This window comes from Ursus arctos, unplaced genomic scaffold (assembly GCF_023065955.2).
Source record: "Ursus arctos isolate Adak ecotype North America unplaced genomic scaffold, UrsArc2.0 scaffold_7, whole genome shotgun sequence".
Classification (NCBI taxonomy): Eukaryota; Metazoa; Chordata; class Mammalia; order Carnivora; family Ursidae; genus Ursus; species Ursus arctos.
The window spans coordinates 54425648-54453207 of record NW_026623089.1 but is presented as its reverse complement, the minus strand read 5'-3'; the positions used below and the strand labels follow the sequence as shown (position 1 = coordinate 54453207).

At 56.2% G+C, this 27560-nt stretch overlaps 1 protein-coding gene and 1 long non-coding RNA gene across 9 annotated transcripts in view; one reads left to right on the top strand and one right to left on the bottom strand.

Annotated features, from left to right (window-relative positions):
- Window positions 1-918: 918 nt before the first annotated feature.
- LOC130543035 (uncharacterized) lies at window positions 919-27557 on the bottom strand. The gene is made up of 4 exons (XR_008958047.1): window positions 27389-27557; window positions 8606-8767; window positions 2335-3047; window positions 919-2010 (listed from the first exon to the last, which is right to left on the bottom strand). It is a non-coding gene; the product is annotated as an uncharacterized LOC130543035 (long non-coding RNA).
- Window positions 18234-27560, top strand: part of COL13A1 (collagen type XIII alpha 1 chain) — a 79970-nt gene continuing 70643 nt past the window's right edge. For 7 of the 8 annotated variants that reach the window (XM_057308689.1, XM_057308691.1, XM_057308687.1 and 4 more), the window contains exons 1-4: window positions 18234-18254; window positions 21025-21060; window positions 23623-23649; window positions 26113-26163. In XM_057308689.1, coding sequence (XP_057164672.1) covers window positions 21046-21060; window positions 23623-23649; window positions 26113-26163 — 93 coding nt within the window. In that variant the 5' untranslated portion in view covers window positions 18234-18254; window positions 21025-21045. The remainder of the gene's footprint in view (window positions 18255-21024; window positions 21061-23622; window positions 23650-26112; window positions 26164-27560) is intronic. The other variant, XM_057308686.1, reaches the window with a different exon arrangement.

The window sequence follows — 27560 nt, the reverse complement described above, 5'->3', positions numbered from 1 at the left end:
GCACCAAAGCCCCAGCCTGGGGCTGTCCAGCTGCAGGAAGGTGGGGTGGAGGGGCTGTGTGCAGAGCTGCAGTGGGGAGAGGCTTCTCTGCTGTGAGCTCCTTCATGGGAATCAGCACCTGATAACACAACCTGCTGTCCTGGGGGACCTGCCCGCTCCCCCCCACCCCCCACCCCCGCCCAAATGGCATCTTCTCCTATTTAGAAAGTCAGATGGGGCCTCCTGTGGGGAAGGGACTTTCCAGGAGGAGGGGATGCTGGTGGGCACAATTGAGAGACACTTCCCCCTCCTCTTGTTTCTGCAATTCCGTCCGCATTTCCTGTACAGTCTGCGTAGCACCCCTTCCCCCTGAACAACCCCCCACCCCCGCCACTGCACACAGGGCATAGAGGGGTGAGGAGCTTTGGACAAGGAGCCTGAGGCACACGGGCTAGTTCCAGCAGAGCCTTTTTTCTGCTGGGTGCCCTGGAGGAAACTTCCCAACCTCCAAGCTCCAAGTACAGTGCTCTGAAAACTCTCGGGAGTTTAGACGTGTGAGGTCAAAAGCAAGCGAAAAAAGTCAAAAACAATCCCATTTCCTTAGCCTAAGAAAATAATTTATCAAAGGTGCTAAAGGCACAAAGGTATTCATTGCAGCATAAAATAGGAAAAACCTAGAAACTTCCAGATCTAGCAGCCAACACATCCAGGTAAATCATGATCTATTGTGCCGCCCTTTGAAAAATGGCATTTGGAAGGCTGTGCGATGTGGGAATGTGTTTACCTTGTCACTTAGGGGCAGGGGGCGGCGCACCACGGTACGTGCCCGCTCCCTCCCACCCTGCAAACGTAAGGCTGCATGTGGAGGAAGATCAGAGGCAAGAAGAGAAACTGGAAACAGTTGTGGGAGAGCAGGGGGCTGGGGGTGAGGGACGATGCTTTTCTTTCACAAAATGTCCTTTAATGTTCTTAAAGAGCTGTTTTAACAATAAATAAATGTCAGAAAAACAAACCAAACTTTTTTTTTTAGAAAGCAAAGCCAAATGTAAGATCCAAAGTGTTTTCACTCTTCTCAGCTCAGATGTCTCCAGTTCCTGGCTCCTCCTTCACCCCCGGCACCCCACAGCCCCAACCCGTACTTGCAAGGTCCCGGGCCAGCCTGGCCCCCAGCCTGTCTGGCCTGGCACACAGCCTACAGGGCCTCACCTCATCCTCTCCTTTTCCTCCTGTCCCTTCCCCTGTCACATGACTAAGATAGCGGTTTCCACCTCTCTCTGCTTGTCACCGGACTCTGGCTAGAGCTTCCTCCTCCTCTGTTATGAAAGTTCTTTCCCTTGCAGCTGCCCTGAGACCCTGGCCAAGGAAGGCAACTATGTTTCCTCACAGGGTCAGCTCCAACTGATTGGTTGTCGCTGCCGAAAATATAAGATGCAGCTCAGAAATCGACTAGTTATGTCTGCCATGGACCCCGGATAGAGGTAGTGGTATGTGTCTCGGGTATCTGCTCTCCCAGAGTGTTCTGGTACTAAAAATAGGGCTCTGACATCTGGGTTTCATCTCAACCCTGCCAGTGGTTCCCTGGAGAATGGTGGATGCTGTACCCCTTTGTCTTGGGTCAGGAAGAGGGGAAGCCCCCAGTGCTCCGGGCAGTGCACTGGTGTGGAAAGAGGATGAGCTTTGCAGTCTGACAGACCCGGGTGAGAATCCCAGCCCCACCGTTTATTAGCTATTTGATCTTAGACAGTCAATTTAACTTCATTGAACTGTCCTATTTCTACCTGGAAGTGACCACATTTGCAGAAACCTTGTGCTACAAAAATGAGAAGTCGTGACTAGAAAGCACCCAGTCTGCTGCCTGGCACACAGTAGGTGTTTTCATGGCCGTCCTGGGGCGCAGGGGTGCGGTGGTGCTGTTCAGGCAGGCGGTGTGACGGAAGGCCCACACAGAGGCTCCAGGTGGCTGCCCGTGAGTGCACGTATTTCTTTCTGGCTCCCTGTTCCATAGCTACACACGGGTGCCTTAACCCAGCCCTGTGGGCAAAGAACACGGCTGTTTGAGACACAACTAATTGAAAGAAACAAGCAAATTTTTCACTAGATTATGCCATTATAAATGAAAACACTCTGTACTGCGACCAAGCATTAACATTTATTAATTACTAATCATGGTGTATACACACACACACACACACACACATATATATATTCTTTTAAAATTGTGTACAATTTAAAGATAAGAAAAATAGATAGCCAGGTCAGGTAAGTACCTCACTGATTATTATTTTATCCCAGTTATGGCTCCAGGTAACCCTGCTTCCCCTCCAGGCCTGAGTAAAGCTCCACTTTCTTACTCACCTGATATCCTGAGGTTTGGGCCTTGGTCACTGCTAGTCTTCAGCTCTGGGCTTCCATGCCTCGTGGAAGGAGGGAGGCAAAGAGGGAGAAACGTAAGCACTCTCGACGGCGGCATAACCAAACATTCCGCACTGGGGTAAAGCTGACGCTGCAACGCAAGTCTGTTTCCAAACACGGCGATGACATTGTTGCTTCATAGAGCCTTAGTCGGGTGCTAGCCCGTGGGCCTGCCCACGTACGCATTCTCGAATTCAGCAAGGATTTGCCCAGCACACATTCTGGGCCAGCAGCTCCGGGCTGTGAAATTGGAACACGGCAGGCCTGGAAGGCCCCCAGAGACTGTGTATTACAAACTGGCAACTTGCGGCCCAAATGCAGCTTCTTTTTTGGCTTGCAGAGTAGTTTTTTATATTTTCTTCAATTAACATCAACATTTAGAAACCAGAGGAGTTTGCATCAAACATCCCATTTTTCTTGAATGTTTTCAAGATCCAACAATAGTGAGACTGCACCCCACCCTGGCAGTATTTGGTTGGAGCTGACGAGTGGTGATTCCACTGTGGGCACACAGGCAAGCCCTTAGCACTTTGCCCCGGTCTCTGTCCTGCCCTATCACACCACACCTGGCCTGCTTCATTCGTTACTTATCCGGCTTCTTGCAGGCGATGGGGTTTGCAGCATCCGATCTCCCTCAGCTCCTCTCAGACAAGTGACTACAAAACAAACGAGCGTCCCCATCAGAAATCTTACATTCCAACAGAAAAGACAAAGAAGGAAAACAGGGAATTAGCATTTGTACACAGAAATGAGAATGACAACTAACTGACTATTTGGAGGGCTTGGGAGAGAATTGAGCATGGTACCGTGGGGTCGCGGTAAATCAAGGCCAACTGCTTGGAAGAGGCGGTGCGCAGCTGCGGTATTTATGCTGCGACCTCTGCTGGAGAACCTTGTGTGCATTTTAGATGTGGCAAGGGAGCGCCGTATGCTCAACTGCTGACTTCCTCAGCGGCTCACTTCCTGGAAGGACCTGAGGGGACGGGTGGGGTGGGAACTCTCCTAGAGAGCTATCTCCAGGTCACAGGGGAGGACCTCACTGCTTCTCAGAGAATCGGTCAAAGGTGACAAGTTCAAGGGAGACTCCAGAGCCATATCGAAATAGACTCGGGGGTCGGATCCCGTAGAGCTTGATGGGTGCCCCATCCCTGATGGATCTCCAGCCCAACTACACAGAGGGGTGACTTGATGGGTACTTCTCCCCAGCCCCCCGGCCCCTCTGCCCTGAGCCCGAGGCTGTTCCAGGAAGCTCGTGGCAAGAGAACAATGCCGGCGGCCCTTGGCCTAAATATGCAGCATTGGGCCTGTAATCTCCACCAGCAAGACCTACCCCCCAGACTTCCTCGCTCAGGACTTCTGAATCTGACCCCGACATGGAAGTGTCAGGGGCCCAAGGAAGCAAGAAAATGCGTAATTTGTCCCGCTGGTTCAAAGCTGGCGACTTTAATCTGTACTGTTTGAGTCAAATGGTCACCAGCCCATCCTGCTCTGCTGATCTCAGCTTGCTCTGACCCCTGTCTGTTTGTTCTCCCTGGTTTCCCGGGTTTCGGGGGCTCGTCTGAGAGGCAGTGCAGCAGTGAGACTAACAGCCGGGGGCCCTGGAGTCAGCCTGCCCCAGCCTGTGACCCCGAGCAGCGGCGTACCACCTCTCTGCGCCTCCGTCTTCTCGTCTGTGGAATGAGAGTGATAAAGGTGCCCATCTTATAAGGCTTAGGAAGGGTTGGGTACGGTAATATCCCTAAAGCATGAAGAACGATGCTTGGTGCATGGAAAGAGCTGAGTGTTAGTTGTCCTTCTGGTTAGAACACAGAAGGTAGCATACCCTTCCAGGAAAGGACATCATTATTCACAACCAGAAGAATTGTCCGAGCTCTCATCTACTGAGTGCTTCCTCTGAGCCAAGACCCGTGCTAAAACCTCTTACCTGTATTCTCGCATTTACTTCTTGAAATCCAATGAGGTTGGTACCATCGTCACCCCATTTTACAGAACAGGACACTGGACCTCAGAGAAGTGAAGTGACTTGCTCAAGGTCACACAGCTAGCAAGCAGCAAAACTGGGATTTGAACCAGTGGCTCTTTGTCTCCCAAACCAATGCTCTTACCTACCATTCTGTGCGGGGGCCCAGTTTGATAAGCAAAAGACCCAAGTGGTCAAGTCACGTTTCTATTCCATTACTTCTCCGTAAAGGAGGGATGAAACCCCGAGACCACATGTGTAGGCGGCTGGCTGGGGCTCCTGCTCGATGCGCAATGTCTGCGTGGGGTTAGCAGCCGTCCTCGGTGGGGGCGCTCAGGGCACTGGCTGGAAGGAAGAGATGACGGGGGTCTGAAGTAAGCCGGTAGGTGAGGTCGCGCAGTCCTCAGAGGGACTAGAAAGGGCATATTGCAGATTGTCTTTCTCCACAGTCTGACCCTCTCGCCCCACCATCTAAGTTTTGTTGACTCTTACTTGCTTCCACGGTTGAAGCAATACATGCAGGGGTTAAAAAGAAAAGCTTTAGGGTGTAGCTAATTCCGGCTGTCAGCTCGGCCACTTACCAGCTGTGTGACCTTGGATAAATTAAGTAACTTCTCTGTGCCTCAAGAGCCCCATCTGTAAAATGGAACAATAACCGGACGGAACCTGCCTGCCGGGGTTGCCGTGGCTCTTTGGTGAGGAACGGCATAGCTCCGGGGCTACGGATACTCTCGGGTGCCCCCGTGTGACCATGGGCCTGTAACTTGGCCTGGGCCTCAGTTCCCTTATCTGTTAGGTGTGGATCCTAGGAGTGTTACCTGTAGGGCTGGTATCAGCGAGACGATGCGTTACACGCTTGGCTCCTGTTACAGATTGGTGAGTACTCAGGGCCTATTAGTGTTGACGACAGTGCTGAGACGGAAGACTCAGGATGCCAGCCCCTCCTGGGTCATCAATAACTGTGACTTGAAAATAAAAAAGCCCTTCCCCGGGAGGTAGAGGCCTGTGTGTAAAGATAAGACTACAAAGCCTACGGCATGGCCCGGCCTCTGAGGGATAATGTCCTGTGTGGGTCTGACCGGAGCCGCGACCCCGGGCTGGCCGCCCCTCCTTCTCTCCTTCCAGCAGTTGCCCCATGGGGCCCTGCCCGCAGGCTGGTGACGTGTGAGCGCCCCAAGCAGGGCCTGCCACAGGAACATCGGATACGGGTGGCCAGATCCGGTGTCAGGAAGAAGGTCCAGGGTCAGAGGTGTGGTCCTCCTGCAGGGACCGATGTGACAGCCCAGGGAAGAAAGTAAAGCCCGGCTGGGGGCTGGGAGGGGCAGTGCAGCGTCTAGTGAGGACCACCGGCCCCTATGGCACCGGCTCTGTCCGTGAGCTCGACTCTGCAGGCGGGGAGCCGCCCAGAGGACTGGAGCCAGGGCCCGCTGGCCGGGCCGTCCCCAGGAGGCTGTGGGGCAGCACTGCCTGTATCATGGTTCGTCCCCCATAAGCACGCCCACCTTTCAGGGTTTTTTTGTGGCTCAAATGAGGGAAGGTGAAACCAGAGCCTTGAGAAGGCACAACCCAGCCACAGAGCCCCCAGGCAGGAGCTCCCTCGGGAATGGGCGCCCAGCTGGCTGAAGGCCCTGAGGGGGAGGGCACAGCAAGGCCCGCAGCAAACCTGGCCCAGATGGCACTCAGGGTCTGGGGCTGAACCCGGGGGGCAGCATGGGGGTCCCGGGCTGACTCGGGGGTCTGGGAGGTCCGCGGGAGGCAATAGGTCGGACGACCAGCACATGGCTCTGCTGGAGGGAGAAGCCGGCCGGAAGCTCAGGCCCAGGGACGGAGTGTTGGCGGAGGGGGGTCACTTGGAGTGGGGAGGCATCTCCCGAGCTGGAGAAGCAGCCCCCAAGAACAGCGGCAGTGTCTGAGTCTCGCCCATCCAGCACAGCTGGCCCCGCGGCTGGCACTGCGTGGATGTTTGCGATAAGAAACGTGTGCAGCGAGCATGGTGGGGACGCAGCTCAGTCGTGCCAAGACACACTCCTCACCCTCCTAATCCCGCGCCCAGCGCTGCCCTCAAGCCCCGGCCTCCGCTGAGGGTGGGCAGACAGGGCCGGGCTAATTCAGCCACTTCGCCCACTACTTAGCCTTCCAGGCCCCCTGCTCCCTCTGGCTCCCAGGGCTGCTGCAGCTGAGGGAACACAGGGGTGGCCGGTGGCCATCTCTGGTCTGAACTGTTGTCCATCCCACCTGGGGCTGGGCATGGCCCTCTGTCCCCTGGCAGGGTCCCCACAGCCAGGTCCCCATGCTTCTTCTCCTCCCCACCTATAGGAGCCCTCCCAGCAGCCCTCCAGCCACTTACCGGAGCCTGGGGACTACTGCCCTTGGGGACAGGGCTGGGGGTCTGGGGTGGAGGGAACTGCAAGCCTTCCCTGGGGAGCAGATCCTCCATCCCTTGGTGTCCTCAGCTGTGGGCTTTCCCCCTTGGCCTGCTCAAACTGACCCCATCAGAACTATCTTCACAAGGACCCTCACCTCTTCCTAGCTGGGCCTGGGTTGGGCTTCTCTGTAGACCTAGGGCTGCGTGGAGAATGGTGGAGACCCGAGGAAACTCAGGGTTGCGTTAGAAAGGAGGCAGGGAGCAGAAGTTTTGGAGAGGCCACCAACAGAGAGTCTGTGACCCAGGCACACCTCTGCGTCCCCACGTGCGGGGCAAGGCACGGAGCCTGCCCTCATCCCACCACCCTCTGTCAGTACCCAGGCACCCACCAAAGAAGATGGGAAGCCAGGACATGAAAGGGGACAATCTCCAGATTGAAGGGAAGGGTTTGCCAATGGCAGAATGCTCCAGAAACCTCTGGAGCTGACCTGAGGCCCTGCCAGGAATGAAGGTCACCTCCGTGGTGTCTTCAGGAAGATGGCCACTTGAGCTGCCCTCTGATGGCTCCCTGCTGAACCTGGGGACCTCCTGAGGCCAGAGCCTGAAGTGAACTGGAGGGGAATCTCATTGGCTGCTCCCTCCTCTGCTCACGCCTCCCACTCCCTCTGCCATTCCAGACAGCTGGATGGGGTGAGGGGGAGGGCTGCAATGAATGCTAGTCTCACCCCTGGTGTGAGGTGTATCTGGGGGGTCCTGGGTAGCCAGCCTCTCCACCTCCATCTCTGCTGTGCCCCAAGGTTAGACTACTCAGCTTGCCCGATAAGTCAGAAAAGGACCCTCATGCTTCTCCTACTGGCTTCCCCATTTCTCAGCCCCCAGGTCGCTCTAGTTCCAAGATGACTAATAGGTTCCATCTCACGTGCCAGTTCCTGCTGATTTATAGTGGCTGTGTTGGAAAGAATGATGAAGGCTTGTCAAGGCTCATTGGGGAAAGACTAGCTGTGATTGATTAGCAATGTCTGCAATGAGTGCAGAAGGAGAGCATGTGGTGTGTGTGATTTTAACTGCTGCCTGCTCCTCTCAGGACCTGTTACTCTCCACCAGCCACACTGGGAAGGTCTGTGGATGACCGGTGGCCAAGAGACATCATCATGGAACAGATCTAAGAGCTGCACTGTGCTGGGAAATGATTAACAGATGGCTCTTGGGGAGGCGGGGCTACTTTGTAGCTTTTGCCAATTTCTGTGGTGTGAATACTCCCATAATGGCCAATTTCCAGCTGCCAATGTGAAGTCACTGAACACGGAGTTGGAAAGAGATGCGTACAGTCGGCTCTCGCAAGACTATAGGGCGACCTGGCTTCAGTAGTTATGTATTTTTTCTCAGAAATGTAAAGCCTCCTTCCTCCCCTCAACACTCTGCCAACGGTAGGCTGGGATGAGCACTGGACTAGGATTCAGGATCACGTACCAGCCATGAACCATAGGCAAGTAGGTCCCTTCTGAGCCTCAGTGTCCTCATCTGTAAAATGGGAGTTGGGTTGGGGTGAAGCTCAATGAGTACTCTGTCCGTTGCAAAGCTGGGTTTGTCAGGCCCGCTCCCAGAGCACCGCATCCAGGGGGCTTCCCAGAAGTCAGCCTTGGCCCTCCCTTGAAAGCCAGTGTCCCTGCCGTGGGGCTGGAAGGGAGAAGGCCTTGTTGTTCTCTTTGATGTCGGCCTCAAAAGATGGAGGCTGCCTGGGAGCTCGTCCAGCTTCCCTTAGCAGCCCATCGGGATGAACGTGACTGTCACTGATGAATTTCTCGCGATGGCTCTTAAAGCTACTCATGTTTCTCTCCTTTACCACCCCTTACGACAGAAGTGGCTCCATTTATTTCTCATGCACGTACCTTCGAGCTTCAGGGAGCCCGTGGTCCTGGAAGGCTGGGCCACGCTGTGGTCATGCCGCCGTGGCATCAGACAGATCTGGGGTCAAGTGCCAGCTCAGGTGTGCATGAGCTCTGGACCGTGAACATATGTCTTAAACTCTTCCCGGGCCTCAGCATTTTCATCTGTAAAATGGGAATAATAATAATAATAATAATAATAATAATAATAGCTATTTCACTGGGCTACTGGGGGCACTAAGGGACATAAAATACCTAAGGTTCTTTGCATAGCGCCAGGCACAGAGTAAAGGCTCAATACAGGAATTGTTATTTGTCCTAACAAGGTCTTGAGTGGGGGTAGAGCAGGCCGACCTATAAAAGAATGGGATCCCCGAGTTGGCAGACCACAAGGCTGAGTGAAGCCTGGGGCCTCAACATAGGGGCACAGGCGGGATGCAGGTGCAAGGGGCCCAAGGCGGGACCGGTCCCATTAGTCCGGGGCAGGTTTTCTCGCCCCAGCAGAGCTGACACGGGCCACCTCATTGTTTGTGGCAGGGAGCTGCCCGTGCATCTCGGAATGTTCAGCAGCATCCCCGGCCTCTACCTACCAGAGACCAGAAGCAGCCTCCCGGGTGTAATAATCAGAAAGGTCTCCAGATATTGCCAACTGACGATCCCCTGGGGTGCAAACTTGCCCCCCCTTGAGAAACCCGGCTCCAGCAGGCACAGCATGCCCAGCGCTGTCCGTCACCCCAGCTCCAAGGGGAGCCTGGAGGCAAAGCATTTGTCCTGGCAGAATGGGTGCGTCGGCACGTGGCAGAGCCAAGCGGCAGGTGTCAGCCGCAGGCGGCTGGCAGCAGGCAGCAGGAGACATGGGTCGAGGCTAGGACCCCAGCTGCTGGGAGCCCCGCGGCCAAGCAGGGTCAGATGGCGGCTCATATGACGTGGAACCTGGGTACACCCTGCGGCTCTCTGCTTCCCTGTCCAGGGCCAGACTGGATCCGGGGTCTGGGCAGGCCAAACCCTCAGAGGAGGTGGGAAGAGGCTTACCTGCCCACATTAGAAGGGTAGGAGGCTGAGGGCCAGGCCTTCCTTTCCACCCCTCATGACTTTCTTGACCTCTAGCTCGAGAGCACAGGCTTCTGGGTAAGAGAGGCCTGGTTCAAATCCAGGCTTTGCTGTGCGGAAATTCAGCCTAAAACACACACACACACACACACACACACACACACACACACACACACACACACGTAAAAGCCAGACACCACTCTTTAAGACAAGGAGGCGACCCTAGCTGGTCACTTGGCCTCTAAGCCTCAGGTGCCTCGCGTGTGATGTGAGGATGCTGGTGGCACCTCACGTAGTCGTCGTAAGGACTGAACGTGCGGTTCTAATGACCCTGCCCAGCAGGACACCTGGCACATAGCAGGCACTCCGTAAATGTTGATTGATTGACTGGACACACCCTCCCGTGACAAACTTTCTCCCTAAATCCTTTTATTCATTATAGTTCTCTTCTCTGGAATTTCTCCGGCTTTCTAACGTAGGAAACCGTTGTCTTCTCAAGGGGAGGAAATGAGTTATTCATCTCTGTGTCACTAGAGCTTAGCCTGGGGCTTGGTAGGTATTAGGTGCTTAAATAATGAAGTTTTTCTTCCTCAAAGGGCAATGACTGTGCCTTATCCTTCTCTATATAGCCACAGCCCGGCACAGCGAATGACACACAGGAGGCGATCATCAAATGTTTGTTGAATGAATGAATGAATGAATGAATGAATGAATGAACATACAAAAAATGGTTGAAGAAACGCATGACCCAGAATGCTACCCCGGGACTCTTCCTAGAAGTCCATTCCTCCACGTCCATTCAGGAGGAATATCGCTGTTTACTTGAAGGAGGTCAGCCAAACCCTGGAGAAGACAGCAGTGTCCTCCCCGAGGTAATAGGTGACAGATATCAGACAGAGGGAGGAGGGTCTCAGGCAGAACCGCTGCTGTGGACCCTGCCTTGGGAGCCTCGCTGCAGGCTGCTCTGCTTGCCCCAGGCCACTGGGATGGTCTTGGAAATTCTCCGAGCTGTGTCAGACCCCAGGGTGGAGTCAGGTGTCCTCCTCCTCCCTCCTCCCTCTGGCTGCGGCAGTGTGGGCGCGGCTTTGTGAGGAAGACCCAGGGCTGGGGAGTCAGGAGGCCTGGGCTCTGGCCCCATCCCTATCGCCCAGCCACACAGTGACTGCATGGTCACTTCCTTCCCGGGGCCTCTGTTTTCCCCTCCGTACATTGAGGACTTGGTATGGCCTTGGGGTGCGCCTACCCTTCTGTGCCTGGCCGTGGGACAGGTCGGTCAGCAGCCATGTTACTGAGGATGGCCAAGTGGCCACATGGGAGACCCCTCTGTAACATCAAGGCACTGGTGGATTTCACAAGCCACCTGCCAGCTGCTGGGCACTGCATACGGCATTAGTGGCGTCCAGTGCTGGTGGGCGGCAGGGCGGCAGTGAGGTTTTCCAAGGGATCACTTGAGCATCACCAGTGACAGGGGAAGCATGTTTATGATAGAAATAGTCTTTTTTTTTTTTTTTTTAGTAATTCCCCTATCCTACTTTCCCTTCCTAAGGTATAGAGTCAAGTAACAAACAGGGGTTCTCCCCATTCCTGAAGCCTGGTTGGGGGAGTGGTGGCCTGGAAGAGATTGACACAGCCAGATGCCCCTTGCATAAGAAAAAGGAGCCTGTAACCAAGAAATGGGAGGATCTAGAGAAAGGAGCCAGACGCTGAAAAGCTGGGCATGCAGGCGAGGGAGAGGTGCAGAGACGGGGCAGATCTGTGGGCAGTGTTGGGGGAGGTGCAGAGAGAGGCGCGGTAGTGAAGGGCCCGGGGACGGTAGCTCAAATTTTCTGTGCCTCAGTGTCTTCATCTGCAAAGTGGGCATAGGAGAAACTTTCCCCGAATGGGAAACACTTGAATCAGGCCGGGCACCTAGCAAGGACCATGGAGATGTGTGCCGTGACGATGGTGGTGAGGATGATATAAAAACCCTTGAGATCTTCAGTAGAATTTCTATCACTCTGGGTGGACCCAACAGACGGGTCTCCTGGGTCAGCTGCCCAGCGGCATCACACACACACAGCAGGGGCAGCTGACAGCAGGCTGGGCCATTGCCGAAGCTAGGCTCTTGTCCCCGGGGATTCCTCTAGAGCTTGCGGCACCAGCATCTGGGACGCTGTCAGGCCCAGAAGGTACAGGGCATCTGCTCTCCATGTGGCTAACCCATCCCACACTTGCCGGGGACCGAACGTTGTCACCGGCCTGCTTCTCCTGGAGGCTGGCCCCTCCAGCAAGCTGCACTCCGGGGATATTTTCAGATTCTGGGTGACATGGCCCTGCCCCTCTGCCTAATAGGTCCCAGATGCTCCCCTCCTCCCGCCACCTCCCTCCCTCTGGCTGTTCTGCAACCATGCCGGCCTGCCTCGGGCCTCCCCACCCAGTCACTACTCCTCTTGACTTATTATTTTCTTAATTTAAAACATTTTGTTCCCCCTTAACGTGACAGCTTGACAGGGGCCAGCATGAAAGCGGCTATTTCCTCCTGGTGGGACAGAGAAGCAGGCAGAGGAAGGCAGAGAGAGGGAAGCCGGCTCCGGGGAACGCGAGGAGCCAGGGAAACATGAGGAGTCTTTCTTGGCCGAGCATAAAAGAAGCAACAGGAGTAGCAGCTGTGTTAACGTGGCCATGTCACTAGGGGCCCCACAGACGCACCAGGCCCAGCTGGGAATCCCGTGGGCCCTGGGGGTCTCATGACTCACATTGGGCTGAAATGCCTTCAGTTCACTCTCCTGTGGCCGTGGCTTCTTCTCCACCTTCCCTCCGCACCCATCCTCCTGCCCCCTTCCTGGAACACTGGAATTTGTGATTCTTGGCTGTCATGGGCATTGAGATGGGGCCACTGCTGAGGCCTGGGGGTCAGGTGGGGGGGTGGGGACAGGGGGGACAGAAGAAGGAGAGAAGAAAGAGAGGCGTGGAGGGAGGGGACCCCTGGGCACAGGAGGGCAGGGAGGAGGAGGGCGTGGGCAGCAGACCCAGGAGGGTAGAAACGCCTGACTCACCGCGTAACAGAAACCAGGACAGGCCAGATAGCCATCAGGCAGGGAACCCAGTACGGAACGTCGTTTGCCCCTGCTGCTTCCTGCTTGTTTTCTGTCGTACTTCATGGAAGCATGGAGAGGACCGCAAGCAAGCTAGTAACCATCATCTCTTGAGCTTTCGACGTTTTGCAATGTGGCCTCGGTGCCTATGGCCCTGAGTTCTGCAAAGCGACCCGACCGTGTCTCCAGGTTGGGGTGGGGCCCCGAGGAGCCCATGTTATGGGGCGGGAAGTTAGGGCCCCAGCCAGGCTGCGCCTGGGGCCCAGACCTCTGGATTTCTCATCCAATAATGAAAATATGGAGATGAAATAAAGGGGGAGAGATTATATTGGTGAAAGTGGGCCAGGAAAATACAAACGTCGAAGACCAGCTGGAAGGCCCTCAGCCGAAGGATTTTTGGACGCTGCTTCTGAGGCGGCTGTGCCTGTCCCCAGCGGCCCACTGACCCTGGCATTTTCTCTGTCTCTTTCAGGACCTCCTGTAAGTAACTCCAGCCGCAGCCCAGGCTTGCACATCTGAAAGGCCTCGTTCCCTGCTGGTAACCGGGCCCTGGGAGGGGGGACTGACAGCTGGGCCCACCGCCTTCCCAGGGAGCCCCTGTGTTCTCCGCACAGGTCTGCAGGGTCCCTCCGGAGTGCTGACCCAGGCAAGGAGGCCTCCATTTCCCTTTCCAACCACCTCAGCACCTCCCCGGGCAAGACAATGGCTGCCCCCAGGGCACAGCAGGTCCCAATTTCAATCGGAAAGCCTGGCGTGGGCCATTGTTAGGGCAGCTCCTTTGTCCCCAGAGGAGCCCCTGGACTCAAAGAAGCTCCAGGTATTAGAAAGAAGAAAGATAATCTCTACTCCGTCCTGGTCCTGAAGGGTCTCCAGGCCTTTCGGGAACAGGTCCGCGTGTGGCTGTGCGTGCGGACTGCTCTTGAGGGCCTGCCGTCCACACGGCTGTGTGGGCAGCTCCAATCCGGCCAGCTTACCTTGGGCCGGTGGTCATGGCTGGTGGTGCTGGTGCTATTTTGACGTGAGAGATCAGTTTCAGTGGGCTAGACAGTGCGAGACAACACAGATACGGCAGGTCGGGCTCCTTCCCCTGGCGTCGCCCTAAGGCCCAGGGCGGGGCGGGGAGCCCAATCACTTCCAGAGAACCTGAGAAGGGCCCAAGGAGACTGTCTCCCCGAAGTAATGGATCCAGTGAATAGGAGCGCGTCTTCTTTGAGGACAGCATTTGATACCCCAACAAAAGGCCCAGAGGTTGCAGGGGGACCTGGGGATTGGAGCTGAAAGGGCGGAGCCCCCACACCAGATCTTTGTCAAGGTTCCTGAAAGCAGCCTTATCCCTGGCCTTGCTCAGAGCCACCATTGCATGGTCGGTCCCCTCTCGGTCTGTCCTTGGAGGGCAGCTGGCCCCATTTACAGTCAGACCGTTATTTACCATCACCTCTGGTCCTGAAAAGGCACATTGAACCCGTGCTGCCATCCTGCCCAGCTCTCTGTCTGCCGGCTCGCAGAGGGAGGAAAATCGTGTCAGTCCCCGAAAGCAGGGGGATGATTTATCATAGCATGTTTTAGATGTCAGATCTCAATTCCTGTCATCAATCTTCCAAAATAAACTCCGCCATAGGAAACTTCAACAGACCACCTGCTGGGAACGGGCTGCTTTTCCCCTTCATTCTTGACAAAGCCAAAAAGAGTCCTCATTTTCCCCACTCCTGGGAGCTCCCCCAGACACCCGGCCCGCCCCCGTCCCCCGCCCCCCAGGCCAACCTGCCAGGGTCAGCTCCAGCTCGGGGTCCCTGCCTCACCAGGAATGTAGCTTTCTGAGAGTGTCCTCCGGCCTCATCGCCAGAGGGTTCCCAGCCAGAGAAGGTGTTGGTTCCCCTGGGGGCTATGCAGTGCGAGAGCAAATGAGTGGGGATGGATATGGCTCTCCCTCAGTCCCTGCCCACCGGGCCACCATCTGAGCCAGGAGTAAGGGGCAGGAGCCCAGGTAGCTTCCCAACACGGCCTCTGTGTGCGTCCTGCACCTTGGTTGAAACTGCCAGGAGGAAATGGGAAGCTGGCTGGGGTGGGAGTCACCTCTCAGCCCTGGTCTATCTGCTTTCCGCAAAGGGAGAATGCTGTTGAGGGAGGCAAGGGATAGAGAGATGGCAGCTGGTGGCAGAGCCGGTCACCACCCTCTGAGTGTCTCTTAGGAGCCCTTCCTGGGGTAGCTCTGTACTCCAGTTAGAAGACCCAGGTTCCCACTGGCCCAGGATGGCCACTGCCTAGAGAACGCAACCAAGGAGGATGGATTTAAGTAACAGCAGGAATCATTTAGATGGTAGAAAAACTGTGGACACCAGCGCCCCACCCTTCGTGCCCATGGCAGACATTGCTAATCAATCAGGAGGCTTCTTAACATAACATGTTACCCAGTCGCTACCAATCCATTGGAGTCTGCGCATTGGAGCTGACACCTGCCGGCCACGCCGGCTGTGGATTTCAGAGCACTTCTTAATGGAAACTGTGAGGCTGAAACAGGTGGCAGAGGGAAGTAGGGAGGTCTCTCTCTCCAGAGGAATACAGGGAAATATGTGATGTCCCGCGGCCACCCTGGCTGAAGGTGGTCCTTGCCGAAATCCGAGCTAGCAGTTGCTACGTCTTAGGTGCTGCTGCGTTTGCACGGTGCATAGGCTGTGCCTGCGTCCGAATCCTGGCTCTGTCACTTCTAGCTACGTCACCTTGGGCGAATTGCTTTAATCTCTCTGTGCCTCGGTTTCCTCCTCTATAAAATGGGGTTAGTAATAGCGTCTGCCTCTTCCAGGAGTTGTGAGGAACATACATGTCGTGATATGTGTGTATGCATGTATATATGTATGTGTTAGAATATGTGTTAGAATATATTTCCAGTTAGAATATATTAACTCATTTAAATCCTAGATGATCCACATTCTGGGAAGCCTTTAACTTTAAGGAAGAAATGATTATTCTGTGGGTTTTTATTCATTTATGTATTATTTCATCTATTTCTACCCACCTGATTCTAAAATATATTTTGGGGTGATTTGCAAACGCGATGTGGAAACAATGGAAGAGGGTGGAGAACAGAGGCGGGAAGGGATCCAGAACTGATGACGTGACAACCTCCTATGCAAGATGAGCCACTGAGTGGGCTCTGAGCTTCCTGGTGACCAGAGCAAAGAGGAAAGCAGAGTTGTTCAAGTCAGGCTGCAGGAAGGTAGGAGCGCCCCTGGCGCTTCAGTGAAACACAGCTGTTCCTGGTACTGAGACCCAAGACAAGTCCCTCCCATGTGCAGATGAGGTAGGATGAGTAGGTAGTGGGTACACAGGAGCGGTTGTAATCTGGCCCTTCCGTCCCTAGTCGGGGTAGACCCACAGTGTGGAGTTGGAAACCCTCAGCAGGCCTGTTCTTTTCCCTGGGATGTGAAGGAGGTGGCGCCCCGAGTCTTGCCCCCCTCCCTGGTGGCATCGGAACCAGGCAGCGTAGAAGGGACGGGAAGAGGGTATTGGCTCGGTGCGAAAGCTCTGGGTTAAGGAGGCAATCTGGTGCCCGAGTTATCTTTGTGGGGGCCTGGGGAAGGAGGCTGAGTTCCCAGGTTCAGAGCATCCACCCTCAGGTTCATTCATTCACAAATAGGAATGAAGGACTGACCATGAGCTCAGCACTCCTCGAGGCACTGGAGACACATTCATGAACAGAACAGAAAAATCCCTGCTGCGGGAGCTTATGTTTTCGAGCCGTGGGGGCAAAATCAAGCAGAGTGAAGAGATGGGGAAGGGTCCTGTGCCCATGAGAGCCCTTATCCAGCATTCCCCAAGGACTCCCTGATGGGGCCTGACCTGGGTTCTCTGTGGGGGAGTCCCTGCACCACCTCCTCTGGGATGTCCTCAGGAACAAGGGCCAGAGAGGGGATGACTTATTCCTGATGCTGCCCGGGTTTGCCTGAGCAGCCCTGTAGCAAATGGGCTTGGACTCCAGGGAGCACCCCGAGCCCCACTCCTGGTTCTACCTGGGGTTCACAGGAAGAGCAGGATGTCTGGAAGGAGAGAAACCACATCTGGTAGCAAAGTCTCTGCAGGGAGACCCCAAGGCCAGCTCCACACACCTGCCGATGCTCTTCTCCAGTAACCATTATAGCTAGCATTTATTTAGCACTTGCTGTATGCCAGCCCCTATGTCTCACATACATTATCTCATGTGATCCTAAGAGATAGCTGTCATTGTTCTCCCATTTATGAGATGAGGAAACTGAGATACAGGGGGGCCGAGCAGCTCATTCAGGTGCTGACTCGGGAGTGACAGGGCCAGGATTTGAGCACAGGCAGCCTGACTCCAGAGCCCAGGCTTGTAACGAAATCCTTCCTACTGTCTCTGTTACCACCTCTCCTGGACCCCGTGCTCCAGCCCTGCCAGCGCCGCGTCTCAGCTCCAGAAGCTCTCTGCAGGTGTTTCCTCCCCTTTACGAGGTGCTCCATGATGCCCCGAGGCATCATTTGAGCCCTTTCTCGGCCAGCCTCTTGTAGCAGATCCATCTGGAAGTTGAGTACCAGAACCAAAAAGACATGCTTTTCTCGGGATTTGCTTGGTTTCGGAACCACCTGCTCTGCATGTTGCTCTGATGGAAACTATCAGCACTGGTAGACATGCTGTTGAAGGTCTTCCTCTTTCTCGTGGGATTTCAGATCTGTTACATGGAGCCTTTACTCTGGGCCCAGGTCTGTGCGAGGCAGCAGTACTAGGGCAATCGGGAAAGGGCTGAAAGACACTGCTGTGGTCAGTGAAGACGCTCCGGGAACCACACAGGGCCAGGCCTCACGCATGATGGAGACCAGGTTCCTGCCTCCCGCCCAGCACTGGCTTGTCACGGAGAGGCCTGAAGCTGGTTGGAGGCATCAGAGGAAGGATGTCCACCTGCCTCCCTCACCTACCATCCAAACAGAAGGGAAGAGGCCCCTGGAGCGCCCCCCACCCCCACCCCCGGCTCCGTGGTCATGTTCCATGAACACAGATGGAGCTGTGGCAGTTCATCAGAGCAGACATCTGGCTTCTGTGTGGTGGGACAGAGAAGACCCAGCCCTGACCCCCTCAGGCCCTTTCCCAGGCCAGAGCCAGCACGCTGGAGGGGTAGAATATCGCACTGCCTGAGACAGAAGGCTCAAAGAGGGGGGAGGGGTCGGTGAGACCCACAGCCCTAATGATCCTTGAGTTATGAGGGGCAGAGACATGGGAGGGAACATTCTAGTCCTTCTTTTCCTTGTATCTTCCCTGGGTCTGACATGGAGGAGACCCCCACTAACTGCTTTTCTGAATGAATGAATGAATGAATGCTAAAACTGAAAGGAAGCTTAGTGATCAAGGTCCTGCCTTCCTTTTGTTCATAAAATAACAAAGGCTCCGCGAGCACAAGTGACTTCAGGCCACACAGCTGGCTGGGCAGTGTGGAATGCTCAGGTATTAATACCTTGACCTTCGAAAACCTCGCTCTTTCCCCCCTTTATTTCAGGGTCCCGCTGGAAGACCTGGCCTCCCAGTAAGTAGCTTTCATTTCTTCCTTCCTGCTGTCCTCCCACCAAGGGCTGGCTAGGTGGGCTGGCGGCTTTCCTTCAGGTGTGGCTGGTGAGGCCTCGCTCCAGCCCCTCTAACCTACAGCCGAGGGCAACGCTCCTGGGTAGCCCTCCTGGGGCCCCAGGCAGGCAGATGACAGCATGCAGGCCCTTCCAAGGCTGGACCTGACCTCTAGACTGAAGACCCTCCAATGGGGGGCGGGAAGGGGAGGCAGCCCCCTGGCCTTACTGCCTATCCTCCTACATACCAGTTTAGCTTAAGACTGCTGCCCCTCCTTTGTTCTGTGACCTCTCGTGAAAGGAGACTCAAAAACTTTGTCCCCTTCCCCCCAGTTACTGTTTCTGAATGCTAGAGAGGCTGAGCCAAGTAACCATGGGGCCTTTGGATTAAAAGTAGAAGTAATACTAATAGCCGTCTCTTATTGAGACCCTAGCACAGGCCAGGCACTACGCTCGTCACTCTCCGTATATCAGATTTGTTCAACTCAGTGAAATGGCTGTTATCATACTCATATTATAGATGAGGAAACTGAGACTCAGAGAGGTAAAATACCTTGTCCAATTGTCCAAGCTTCAGTTGACACCTGTGGGCACCATCTTGTCACACACATTTCATACTCTGTTTCCTGCGGTCTGTGCTTGACCTTTGAGAACGGTCTTTAAAGTCTTCAAAGACATGGCTCTGTGGGATGTAGCCTGGGGCATAGATGCATTGAGCGCTAGATACCGTGAGCCCTAGGATGGCTGGGGAGTCGGGCAAGATGCGGTTGCCAGCCAGAGGGCCAAGGTGGGGTGTGGAGGGCAAACCGGGGCTGGCATCAGGTTGCCCTCCCTGCGCAGAGGGCCACATCCATTGGATTCCAGACCCTTCTGTGCATCCCAGTTACTCTTCTTTTAGACATGAATTACACTGTAACCCCTGGACTAATCTAGCAGCTTCTAGAATTCATGTCCAGCAGTGACTTTCTTAATGAAATGCATGTGGGAGGGTGTTTAGCCTTGAAACTGGAAACTCTCCCTGTAAGTACTGAGCCCCGGAGCAAAGGAGGACGGGCCAATCAGTCCCATGAAATCCAAGGAGGGGGAAAATCAGATGACTGGGGAGAACGTGGGCAGAGTTTGTTTTTTCTGACAATGTCCACCTTTAAAAAGCATTTGGGGGCAATTCACAGAGCAGGGGCTGCTGCACGGAGTTCCCAGTCTCTGGCCCTTCCATGCCTGTCCCTAACCCGAGCATTTTATGGCCAGGACTGCAAAGAACATTAGTTTTAAAAAAGAAATGAAGAGAAACCAAAACACACATCCTGCAATATCATTCAAAAGCCCAAGAGTGGGTGGGCCGTGTGGGTGCCATAGCCAGCATGCGGCAGGCCTGGTGTCCTCAGCAGGAAGGGTGGACCGCCGATCCCCAGGTCCTTGTCCCCCTCATACTTCCATGTGGGGGAAGCTGGGAGGGACCCGCCAAAAGATTTGCTGCTGCCAGCCCCTTGTGAAATGCAAAAAGTGTGAAGCACACGCATGCTTGCACAATTCACTTGCCCGCAGCCGTGCTGGGCTCACTCCCCATAGACACGGCTTATGCAACAAGCCCCAGGTGCCAAGCCCCGGGAGAAGGATTTCCAGGGGCACCATCTCCTGACCTCCTCCCAGCAGCCCCTTGAGAGAGACACAGGTGCTCAGGCAGGTACAGAAACAGATCCAGGCTTATCACCAACACCGCTGCCCCGCCACACTTTTGCAAAGGTGAACGATTTACAAGCGACACCACCGGCCTGTGTGTAAGACCCTAATTTCAGAGCCCTTGCTGTCCCCGGGTGCATCCACATACATCCTGAGATGCTAACTGTCCCTCAAGGCATGTTGCCTCGATGGGGTCAGCAGACACAGAACCGCCCCAGAAGTGCTCACAGCCTTCAGGGGAAGCCACAAGCCCAGCCCTCTCCTGCCCAGGAAGCCAGGACAAACACCGTCTGATTTTTGGACCCCGTTGCTTTCCGTCCTTCTAGACTCCTAGCGAACCCCAGGCCCCACCCCAGATTTTACGATGTCTGCACACGTATGATTGCAAAAAAATATTTTCTACCAAAAGGGAGAGGAACAAAATTTACTAAACAGATTTCCAGAGTGAGAAGATGTAAACCCTGGCTACGAAACAAAGCGGATCCCTTTGAGCCCTGAAACTCGTGATGCAGCCATAGCCACGTGACTCACCGTCCTTCCTGTCAGTGCCAGGGTTGGCCGAGAGGAGGGCAGGGAGAAGGGCTCTGTCATAGCCTTCTCGGACAGAGGGCCTGGGGAGGAGTCGGGGGACGTGGGCACTGCGCCTCAGCTCTGGCACGGAGAGACCGCTCACCTGTCACGTGGGGCCACCACTGCCCCAGCTCTGTGCCTTGGAGTTGAGTGGGACGAGGATACGGCACATCCTGGCCATAGCCGGACTAGACTGTGACAGCAGAAGTCTAAGAGAGGAAGGGCCTTGGACCCCTCATGAAACACATAGGGAAACTGAGGCTCAGGCTGGGGACCAGACTCCCGCGTTAGTGCACTTTGCGCCGCACCGTGCTGAGTACAGATGGTGACGGGGGCGGTGGCTTGCCTGACAGTCCTTGGGGGCTGAGTGGGCATCATCCCAACCCTCCGTGCAAAGCAGGTCTTGGGGGCATAGCCAGCCCACGGGGTCCTTCCCACGCTGGCCCGGCTCCAGCCACATCTAATTGTTTCTGCCTCCTTCATCAGGGGGACAAAGGTGCCATTGGGATGCCTGGACGTGTGGTGAGTTGGCGCATTCGTACCCGCTTGGGTGGCCGTCGCTTGCTTCTTTGTGCCGGCCTGCCCTGCAAACCATGGCAACCCCCCAGCCCCAAGGAGGGGGTCAGACCCCTCTCTTCCCCCACCCGAGTCAGCTTCAGAGAGGGACAGGAGGAAAGAAGTTTTATTCCAATCCTTCCCTGCGTGTGACTTTACTCTGCAGACAGCTGCCATGGCAAAGGAAAAATCCAAGAAATGGCACTGATAAACTTCTTTGTCGATCACCTGCCGGCCGGTTGGCAAGATGAGGCCCAAGCCCCTCCTGACATCAGGAGGACTCCCGCCCACTCCTTCCCCACCCCCGAGGCCGGAGCTCACCGAGCTCACCGTCAGATTTGCAGCTGCTCTGCGACCACCCCCAGCAAGAGCAGCAACCAAGGGCGAGAGAGGCCGCCTAGGGAAGCACTACAGAAGCTGCAGTGGAGCGGGCGCCCAGAGGCGCCCTCCCTAGACAGAGGCAGAAGCCGCGGGGACAGTGCTGGCTCCCAGGCGGTCCTCCAAATCCTCCCCGGGAGCCTGGGAGTTAGACGCTGAGTGTTTCCTGCTGAAAACTCCAGATGAAGAAAGGGAAACTGGACTGTTGGACAGGGAGGGTATAGCTCGGAAGTGGGACAGCCGGCACTAGGCCTCAGGGTCCCAGCGCCAGGCTTGTCCCGGGTGGCTGCCGGCCTCCAAGGGGCTAGAAGGAGCAGCTCAGGCCCTGGGGGCAGCCCGAGGGGCTGATGGCCACACGCCGGCCTCACCAACACCGAGCGAGTCTAGGACGTGCCCAAGCTACTCTCTCTGCCTACCCCCAACTCCCCGACAGCCATCAGCCTCCACCTCCACCCCGGCTCCCCGGGGCCCCCCGATTACCCCCACACCATCCTTCTATGCCACTCACGTGGCTTGCCTCCTGACTTCACCTCCTCTCGGGTTGGGGTTAAGGCTGGGTATGGCACCCTTGCGGGAGTTGGCTTGCCTGGTGTGAGCCCGGTGCTGGGAGAAAAGGCTTCCGAATCACAGCTAGCGCCCGAGAGCACTCACTGTGCGCTGGGCGTCGTGCGGAGAGCCTTGCACATTAGCTCATTCGGTCCCAAGAACAGCCTGAGGTAGGAACACAATCTGCCCCCATTTCTCAGATGAGAAAAGCGAGGCTCAGAGGTTAAGTGTCTTTCTTGAGGTCGTGCCTGACCCTATCCTTCCGCTTCAGTTCTCTCACTCCAAACCCTGAGTCCCCCAGGCTGTCACTGGTCCTTTCCTGTGCGCGGCGGGGAGAAAACAGCCAGCCAGCCTTTCTCAGGGGCTCGCTGTGCATGGCCCTGCGGCAGGCACGCTCTCCACCGGAGCCTCCCAGGAACCTGTCCTATTGATAAGCATGTAAAGACTCAGTTTGCCCAGGATTGGGGGGGTGTGTGGAGCTGGGGTTGGCACCCAAGCTGTCAGACACTGAGATCCTGGCTTCTAACAGGTAGGCCTCAGGAATTTCTACCCTGAGTGCCGCTGCCAGCCCGCAGAGAAGGCTGCAGAATGCAAAGGCCTCCCTCCTTCCTGCCCTCCTCCTTGGGCCCTCATGGACATGTGCCCCCAGGAAGTGTCCGTCTGAGCTGAGTTTGGACCCTCAACAGTGGGGCCAGGAGGGAGGGCCACAGGAGGCCCCCAGTTCTTTCTACAGAAGGCTATTTTCAAGCCACTTGGGGGTTTTCATGCTGCTTCTGCTATTTTCAATGTGACAATGGACCCATTTGGCTGCCCAGTGGGAGTCCTGGCCCGAGCCACCTGATAAGAAGGGCGGCCCCTGGGTGTGAAATGCCTGAGTTGACCTTGTGGTTCTCACCAGAGCGGGACCACTGGCTTCTGTGGGTTAGGGTAGATTGGAGCCGTCTATCTGCGGATCGCCATGGTTACCGGCACCCTCGGTGACCGCCCAGTTTCCTCTGCATCCCAGACCCACTCTCCATCCTCCCAGATGTCTGCGTCCTACTGTCTGTCGTCCGTACTCCTCCATTCCCTCTCCCGCCATCTTGCCTGGCCGGCCCTGACGACTCCTGGCGTGTGCAGCTTGGCAAATCTTTGTGCTTGGTGCTCAGCTGGACCTTCAGACCAACTAAACGCCACCTCGCAACACAGTCCTCGGGCAAGCCTCCCTCACGCCCACTCCCCCCAAGCCGCCACCCCCTCAAGTGACCCAGTCAGCTGGGGACATGTCTTCTCATGGCTTCTCAGGCAGATTTTCTGACCTGGATGCGTTTCTCTCTTACTCTCTCTCTCACACACACACATAAGGCTCCTGCCGCTGTTTCTCTCGGTTATCCAGAAGGCCCGCTGGGGCCAGACCCCGGGGTGGGGCAGTAGCCATCCATGCGCTGTGCTTCTTGGATGTGGGACCTGTCGTGTGTCAACATCTGTGTTTTGTTTTGTTTCTTACTTCACAGCGATTTCCTGTGTTTGGTCATTGTGCCTTTAACACGGATTCTTGCGTGTGCCTCTCTCATCCTTTCTTTTTTCTCCTCCCCCTCCACCCTGTGTTGCATGTGGCTGCCCCAGGGAGTAAAGGGCCAACCAGGCGAGAAGGTGAGTCCTCACTTTGCCCTCCACTCTTCCGCCCCAGTCTCTTCCCCTTGGACTCTTGGGGATCCTTCCAGAGGCCCCCATCTCAGCAACTCCCCCCGCCCAGCACGCAGGCCCCAGCACTCTGCCCTCACAGGCTCTCCTGGCCCAGTGTCCAGGCCCCTGACTCCTGTCTAAGGGCCCACCTTCCCTGCTGCATGGGTCTCCCCACACCGAGGCTGCCTATGGCCTCGCCGTCTCCCTTCCCCGAGGCAAGGGGAGCACAATCGCTGTTTGGGGCAGCTGGTTCTATCCCTCCCCAGCACTGCTGGTGCCCTCGGACATAGAAATTCTCTTCGTGCTGCCCCAGAGAGACTCCCAGGGCCATAGAGCAGAGCCCCCTCAGAAGCCAGAAGCCCAAGAGACCATTCTGGAGCATTAGCCCTGGTGGATCCTGAGGGATCAGAGAACAGCACATCTAACCAGTTCACTTTACAGAGAAGGAAACTGAGGCCCAGAGCGGGGGTGGGGCTTGCTGAAGGTCCCATAACAATAACGACAAGTGGGGCTAGAAGCCAGACCTCCTGATGCCCAACTCAGCACTTCCTTGCCTGTACGTGGCCGTGTGCGTTTTCGAGAGTCCCTCCGTCTCCAAAAGAATGACAATGGCAGCAAAACATGAGCAGCTGTGACGTACTAAGCTGTCAGGTGCAGAGGTGTTTTGCCCCCATTCTCCCAACTAACACTCATACAGCCCTTCCAGGGAGTTGAATATTCTTATTTACATGAGAGAGAACTGAAGCACAGAAAGGCAGCTTCACAGACCCAAGGTCACACAGCAGCAAGTGACAGAGCTGGAGAGGAGCCCTGGTGCGTCTGATTCCAAGGCTGGGTGTCCTCACCGTTGTGCTATGCAGTCCTCCAAATAGAACGAAAACTGTCATTCGGTCCCACCCTCACAGGGTCCCCTCCTGGGGCTCCACGCTGCCCGGGAGAAAGACGAGGGACACAATCATTGCATAAGGACAATTGCAAACACTTGTTAGCCCCTTCATGCACCAGGCATCCTTTTAAGCACTTTACAACATCATCTCATGAAACTTTCACACCCGTCCTATGAGACAGGTACTACTATCCCTCTCTCTGGTTACAGATAAGGAAACTGAGGCAGAAGGAAGTTAAGTAGCCCACGGTGACACAGCTGGGAGGGAGCAGAGCCGAGCTTCAAACCCAACGGTTCTGGCTGGTTCCTAGCCATTACACTACCCTGCCTCGTGTAACAATTACTGCGTCATTGCCGTGGTATAAACAGTTACAAATTGGAGATCACTGCTCACCTGGGTGTGAGGCATGACAGTCACAAATGCATTTAGGCCCTTTGCTTCGGAGGGTAGCAGAGCAGCCCTCAGCATCCAGTTCGCAGAGGACGGATGTGGGCTGGGAGAGCTTGCCTGGCAGACTTGCCTGGCAGAGCGAGGCCTGGGAGTGAGGCCCCGGGCCTTTCGTCTGCCAGGAGCGGGGTTCCCTGTGGGAAGCAGCAGCCGGCGCTCTGCGCAGCAGGGCACGCTCTGGGTCCTCTGCCCGGGCATCATCTCTGACCCCCCATCTGCATCCCATACACCTTCGTCTTTGTGTCTCCCTCCCTGCCCCCAGCACCTACACGCACGTGCGCGCGCACACACACACACACACACACGTGTAGATATCTGGGCAGCTCGGCCACCTTGGGTGGCACTTGGAGCTCCCAGCTCAGCAGCGGCCACCATCCTCTCGGGGCTGAGAATTCTGGCCCCACTTCACCCCTCTGTGTCACTCACATCAGAGCCAGGAGGCCCGAGGCAGCCCCGCCTGCAGCCTCAGGGCCGGGGGCCCCGCACAGCGAGTGTGTTCTTGCCCCCATTCTGTTCTGAGCAAACGCACCCACATGGCAGCCGGCTCACCTGTTGCGGGCCATGAGCCTCCTGGGCGTCTGGGGGCTGGGGAGGGGACCAAGGGGCTCTGAGGCCAGGGTGGGGCTGGGCCAGATTGGAGGGCGCAGAGCAGGGCAGGGGTGGGGGCGAGGCCCCAGGGGCCTGAGCTGTGTGCCCTCCCCCTCCCTGTGTTGCCTGTTGCTCACCCCTGCGCTGAATCCCTTCCTCCCTCTTCTGCCTGATCCCACCCCCCTCCATCCCTGGTCCCACATCTCATGCTACCGATCACCTCTCTTCCCTCTTCCTCTGGCCTCCCGCTACCTGCTGCCCTTCTCACTCCCTCCCCTCACTCCCTCCCGGATGCACCCCTGTGTCTCCTCTTCTCTGATCCCCCCACCTCCCTCCACACCCTCCGACCCTCTCTGTCCTTCTGGCCTCTGGCTGCGCACCCCACTCCCCTGCGCCCCTTCCCCACCTGTCAACTACTTTCTTTTCCTCCTCCTTTGCCCGCCCCTCTCCCCTCCTGTCCCTGCTCCTGTCCCTGTCCCTCTCCTTTCTCTCTCTCTCTCTCCCACAGGGGGCCCCAGGAGATGCCGGCATGTCCATCATCGGCCCCCGCGGCCCCCCTGTAAGTGGGTTTTGCTCTTCTTCAGGGTGGGGGTGGCTGGGCCATTTAATGACAAGGGTTTGGGTGGAGGGGAGGTAGTCCTGGCTGTGCCTCTGGGTCTGGTGGCCACCGCCTGCAATGTGGTCAACCAGGCCAGGCCTGCCTAAATATACCTAAATTACAGCCTCTCAGAGCGTTCGCGAGGGCCACCCTTTGGCCAGGAAACCAGCAGCTGTGAGGTGGCCCTGCTGTTTACAGGCAGGGGAGAGAGTTCTCGCTCTTCCCCAGATGGGCTGCTCCAGCTTTCCAGGGGGCAAGCCTTGTTTCCAGAAGCCCCTGGAGCAGATACCCAGCATCCAGACCCGCTGCTCCAAGCACGCGCTCATGGTCTCGGCAGAGGCCCGACCCACCACTCGTCCTCAAAGCACGCTGGGCACACTGCTGGGTTCCTGGTTCTTAGTCGCCTCTACCCAGTGGCCCGGGGCTCAGGGAAATCAGAGGGTTCCCCTTCAATATGTTTCCTTAGGGACCAAAAGAGGACATGGGTGATGGTGTGGGAAGATGTTGTGACTATGGGAAGGAGAGCCCAAACCAGGGGGCTTCAGTACAATCAGCAAATGTCAGGGTAGAAAGGACCTCAGCAATGGTCTAGCACAGCCCCCTGGGAAACTGAGGCTCAGTGAGGGGCCAGGGGCCCACACATAGAGGCTGGGGCAGGATTAGAACCCAGGACCCTTGGCACCCAGGGCTTCCCCCGTAGATCAGGCTACCATCTCCATGCTCTTCTGTGCACGGACTAACTTCTGGGGGTCTGAGGCTAGCCCAGTGGAGGTGTGGAGTCCAGCCTGCCCATTCCCCTGCCTTCACCAGAGGGAGCCAGTAGTAAGCGGGAGCACCTCCTACCCACAGTCTAGGGAGCGGGGTCAGAGAGCAGATTGCTAAGTCCCATCCAAAGGAGGGGCTGTGACGAGAGGGAGGAGCTGAGGCTCAGCCATTCAGGGCTGCTTGGAGGTGGGGGGGAGCAGGTCAGAGTGGGGAGTCAAAGAGCAGAGCTGGGGAGTAGGGCTGGCAGACTGGTCAGGGGCCTAGGCTGGAGGCAGGGTTGGAAAGGGCCTGGGCTGCCGAGACCTGGCCTCCTGGTCAAGATTCCCTCTGGCTCAGACCCCAGCAACGATGTTAAGGACTCACACTGGGCACTGAACTGTTGGCAGGCAGCGTCCTGAGACCGCTACACGCTGTAACTCACCCAATCCTCACGAGAACCCCAGCAGTAGGCACTATCAGCACTTCCATTTCATGGATGAGAAAAGCCGGGCGCAGAGAGGCCGAGTGACTTTTCCAGGATCATTCACTCGAGTGTGGCCATGCAGGGATCCAGTCGCTCAGCCTGGGCCGTGTGGCTCGGAGTCTGCACTCTG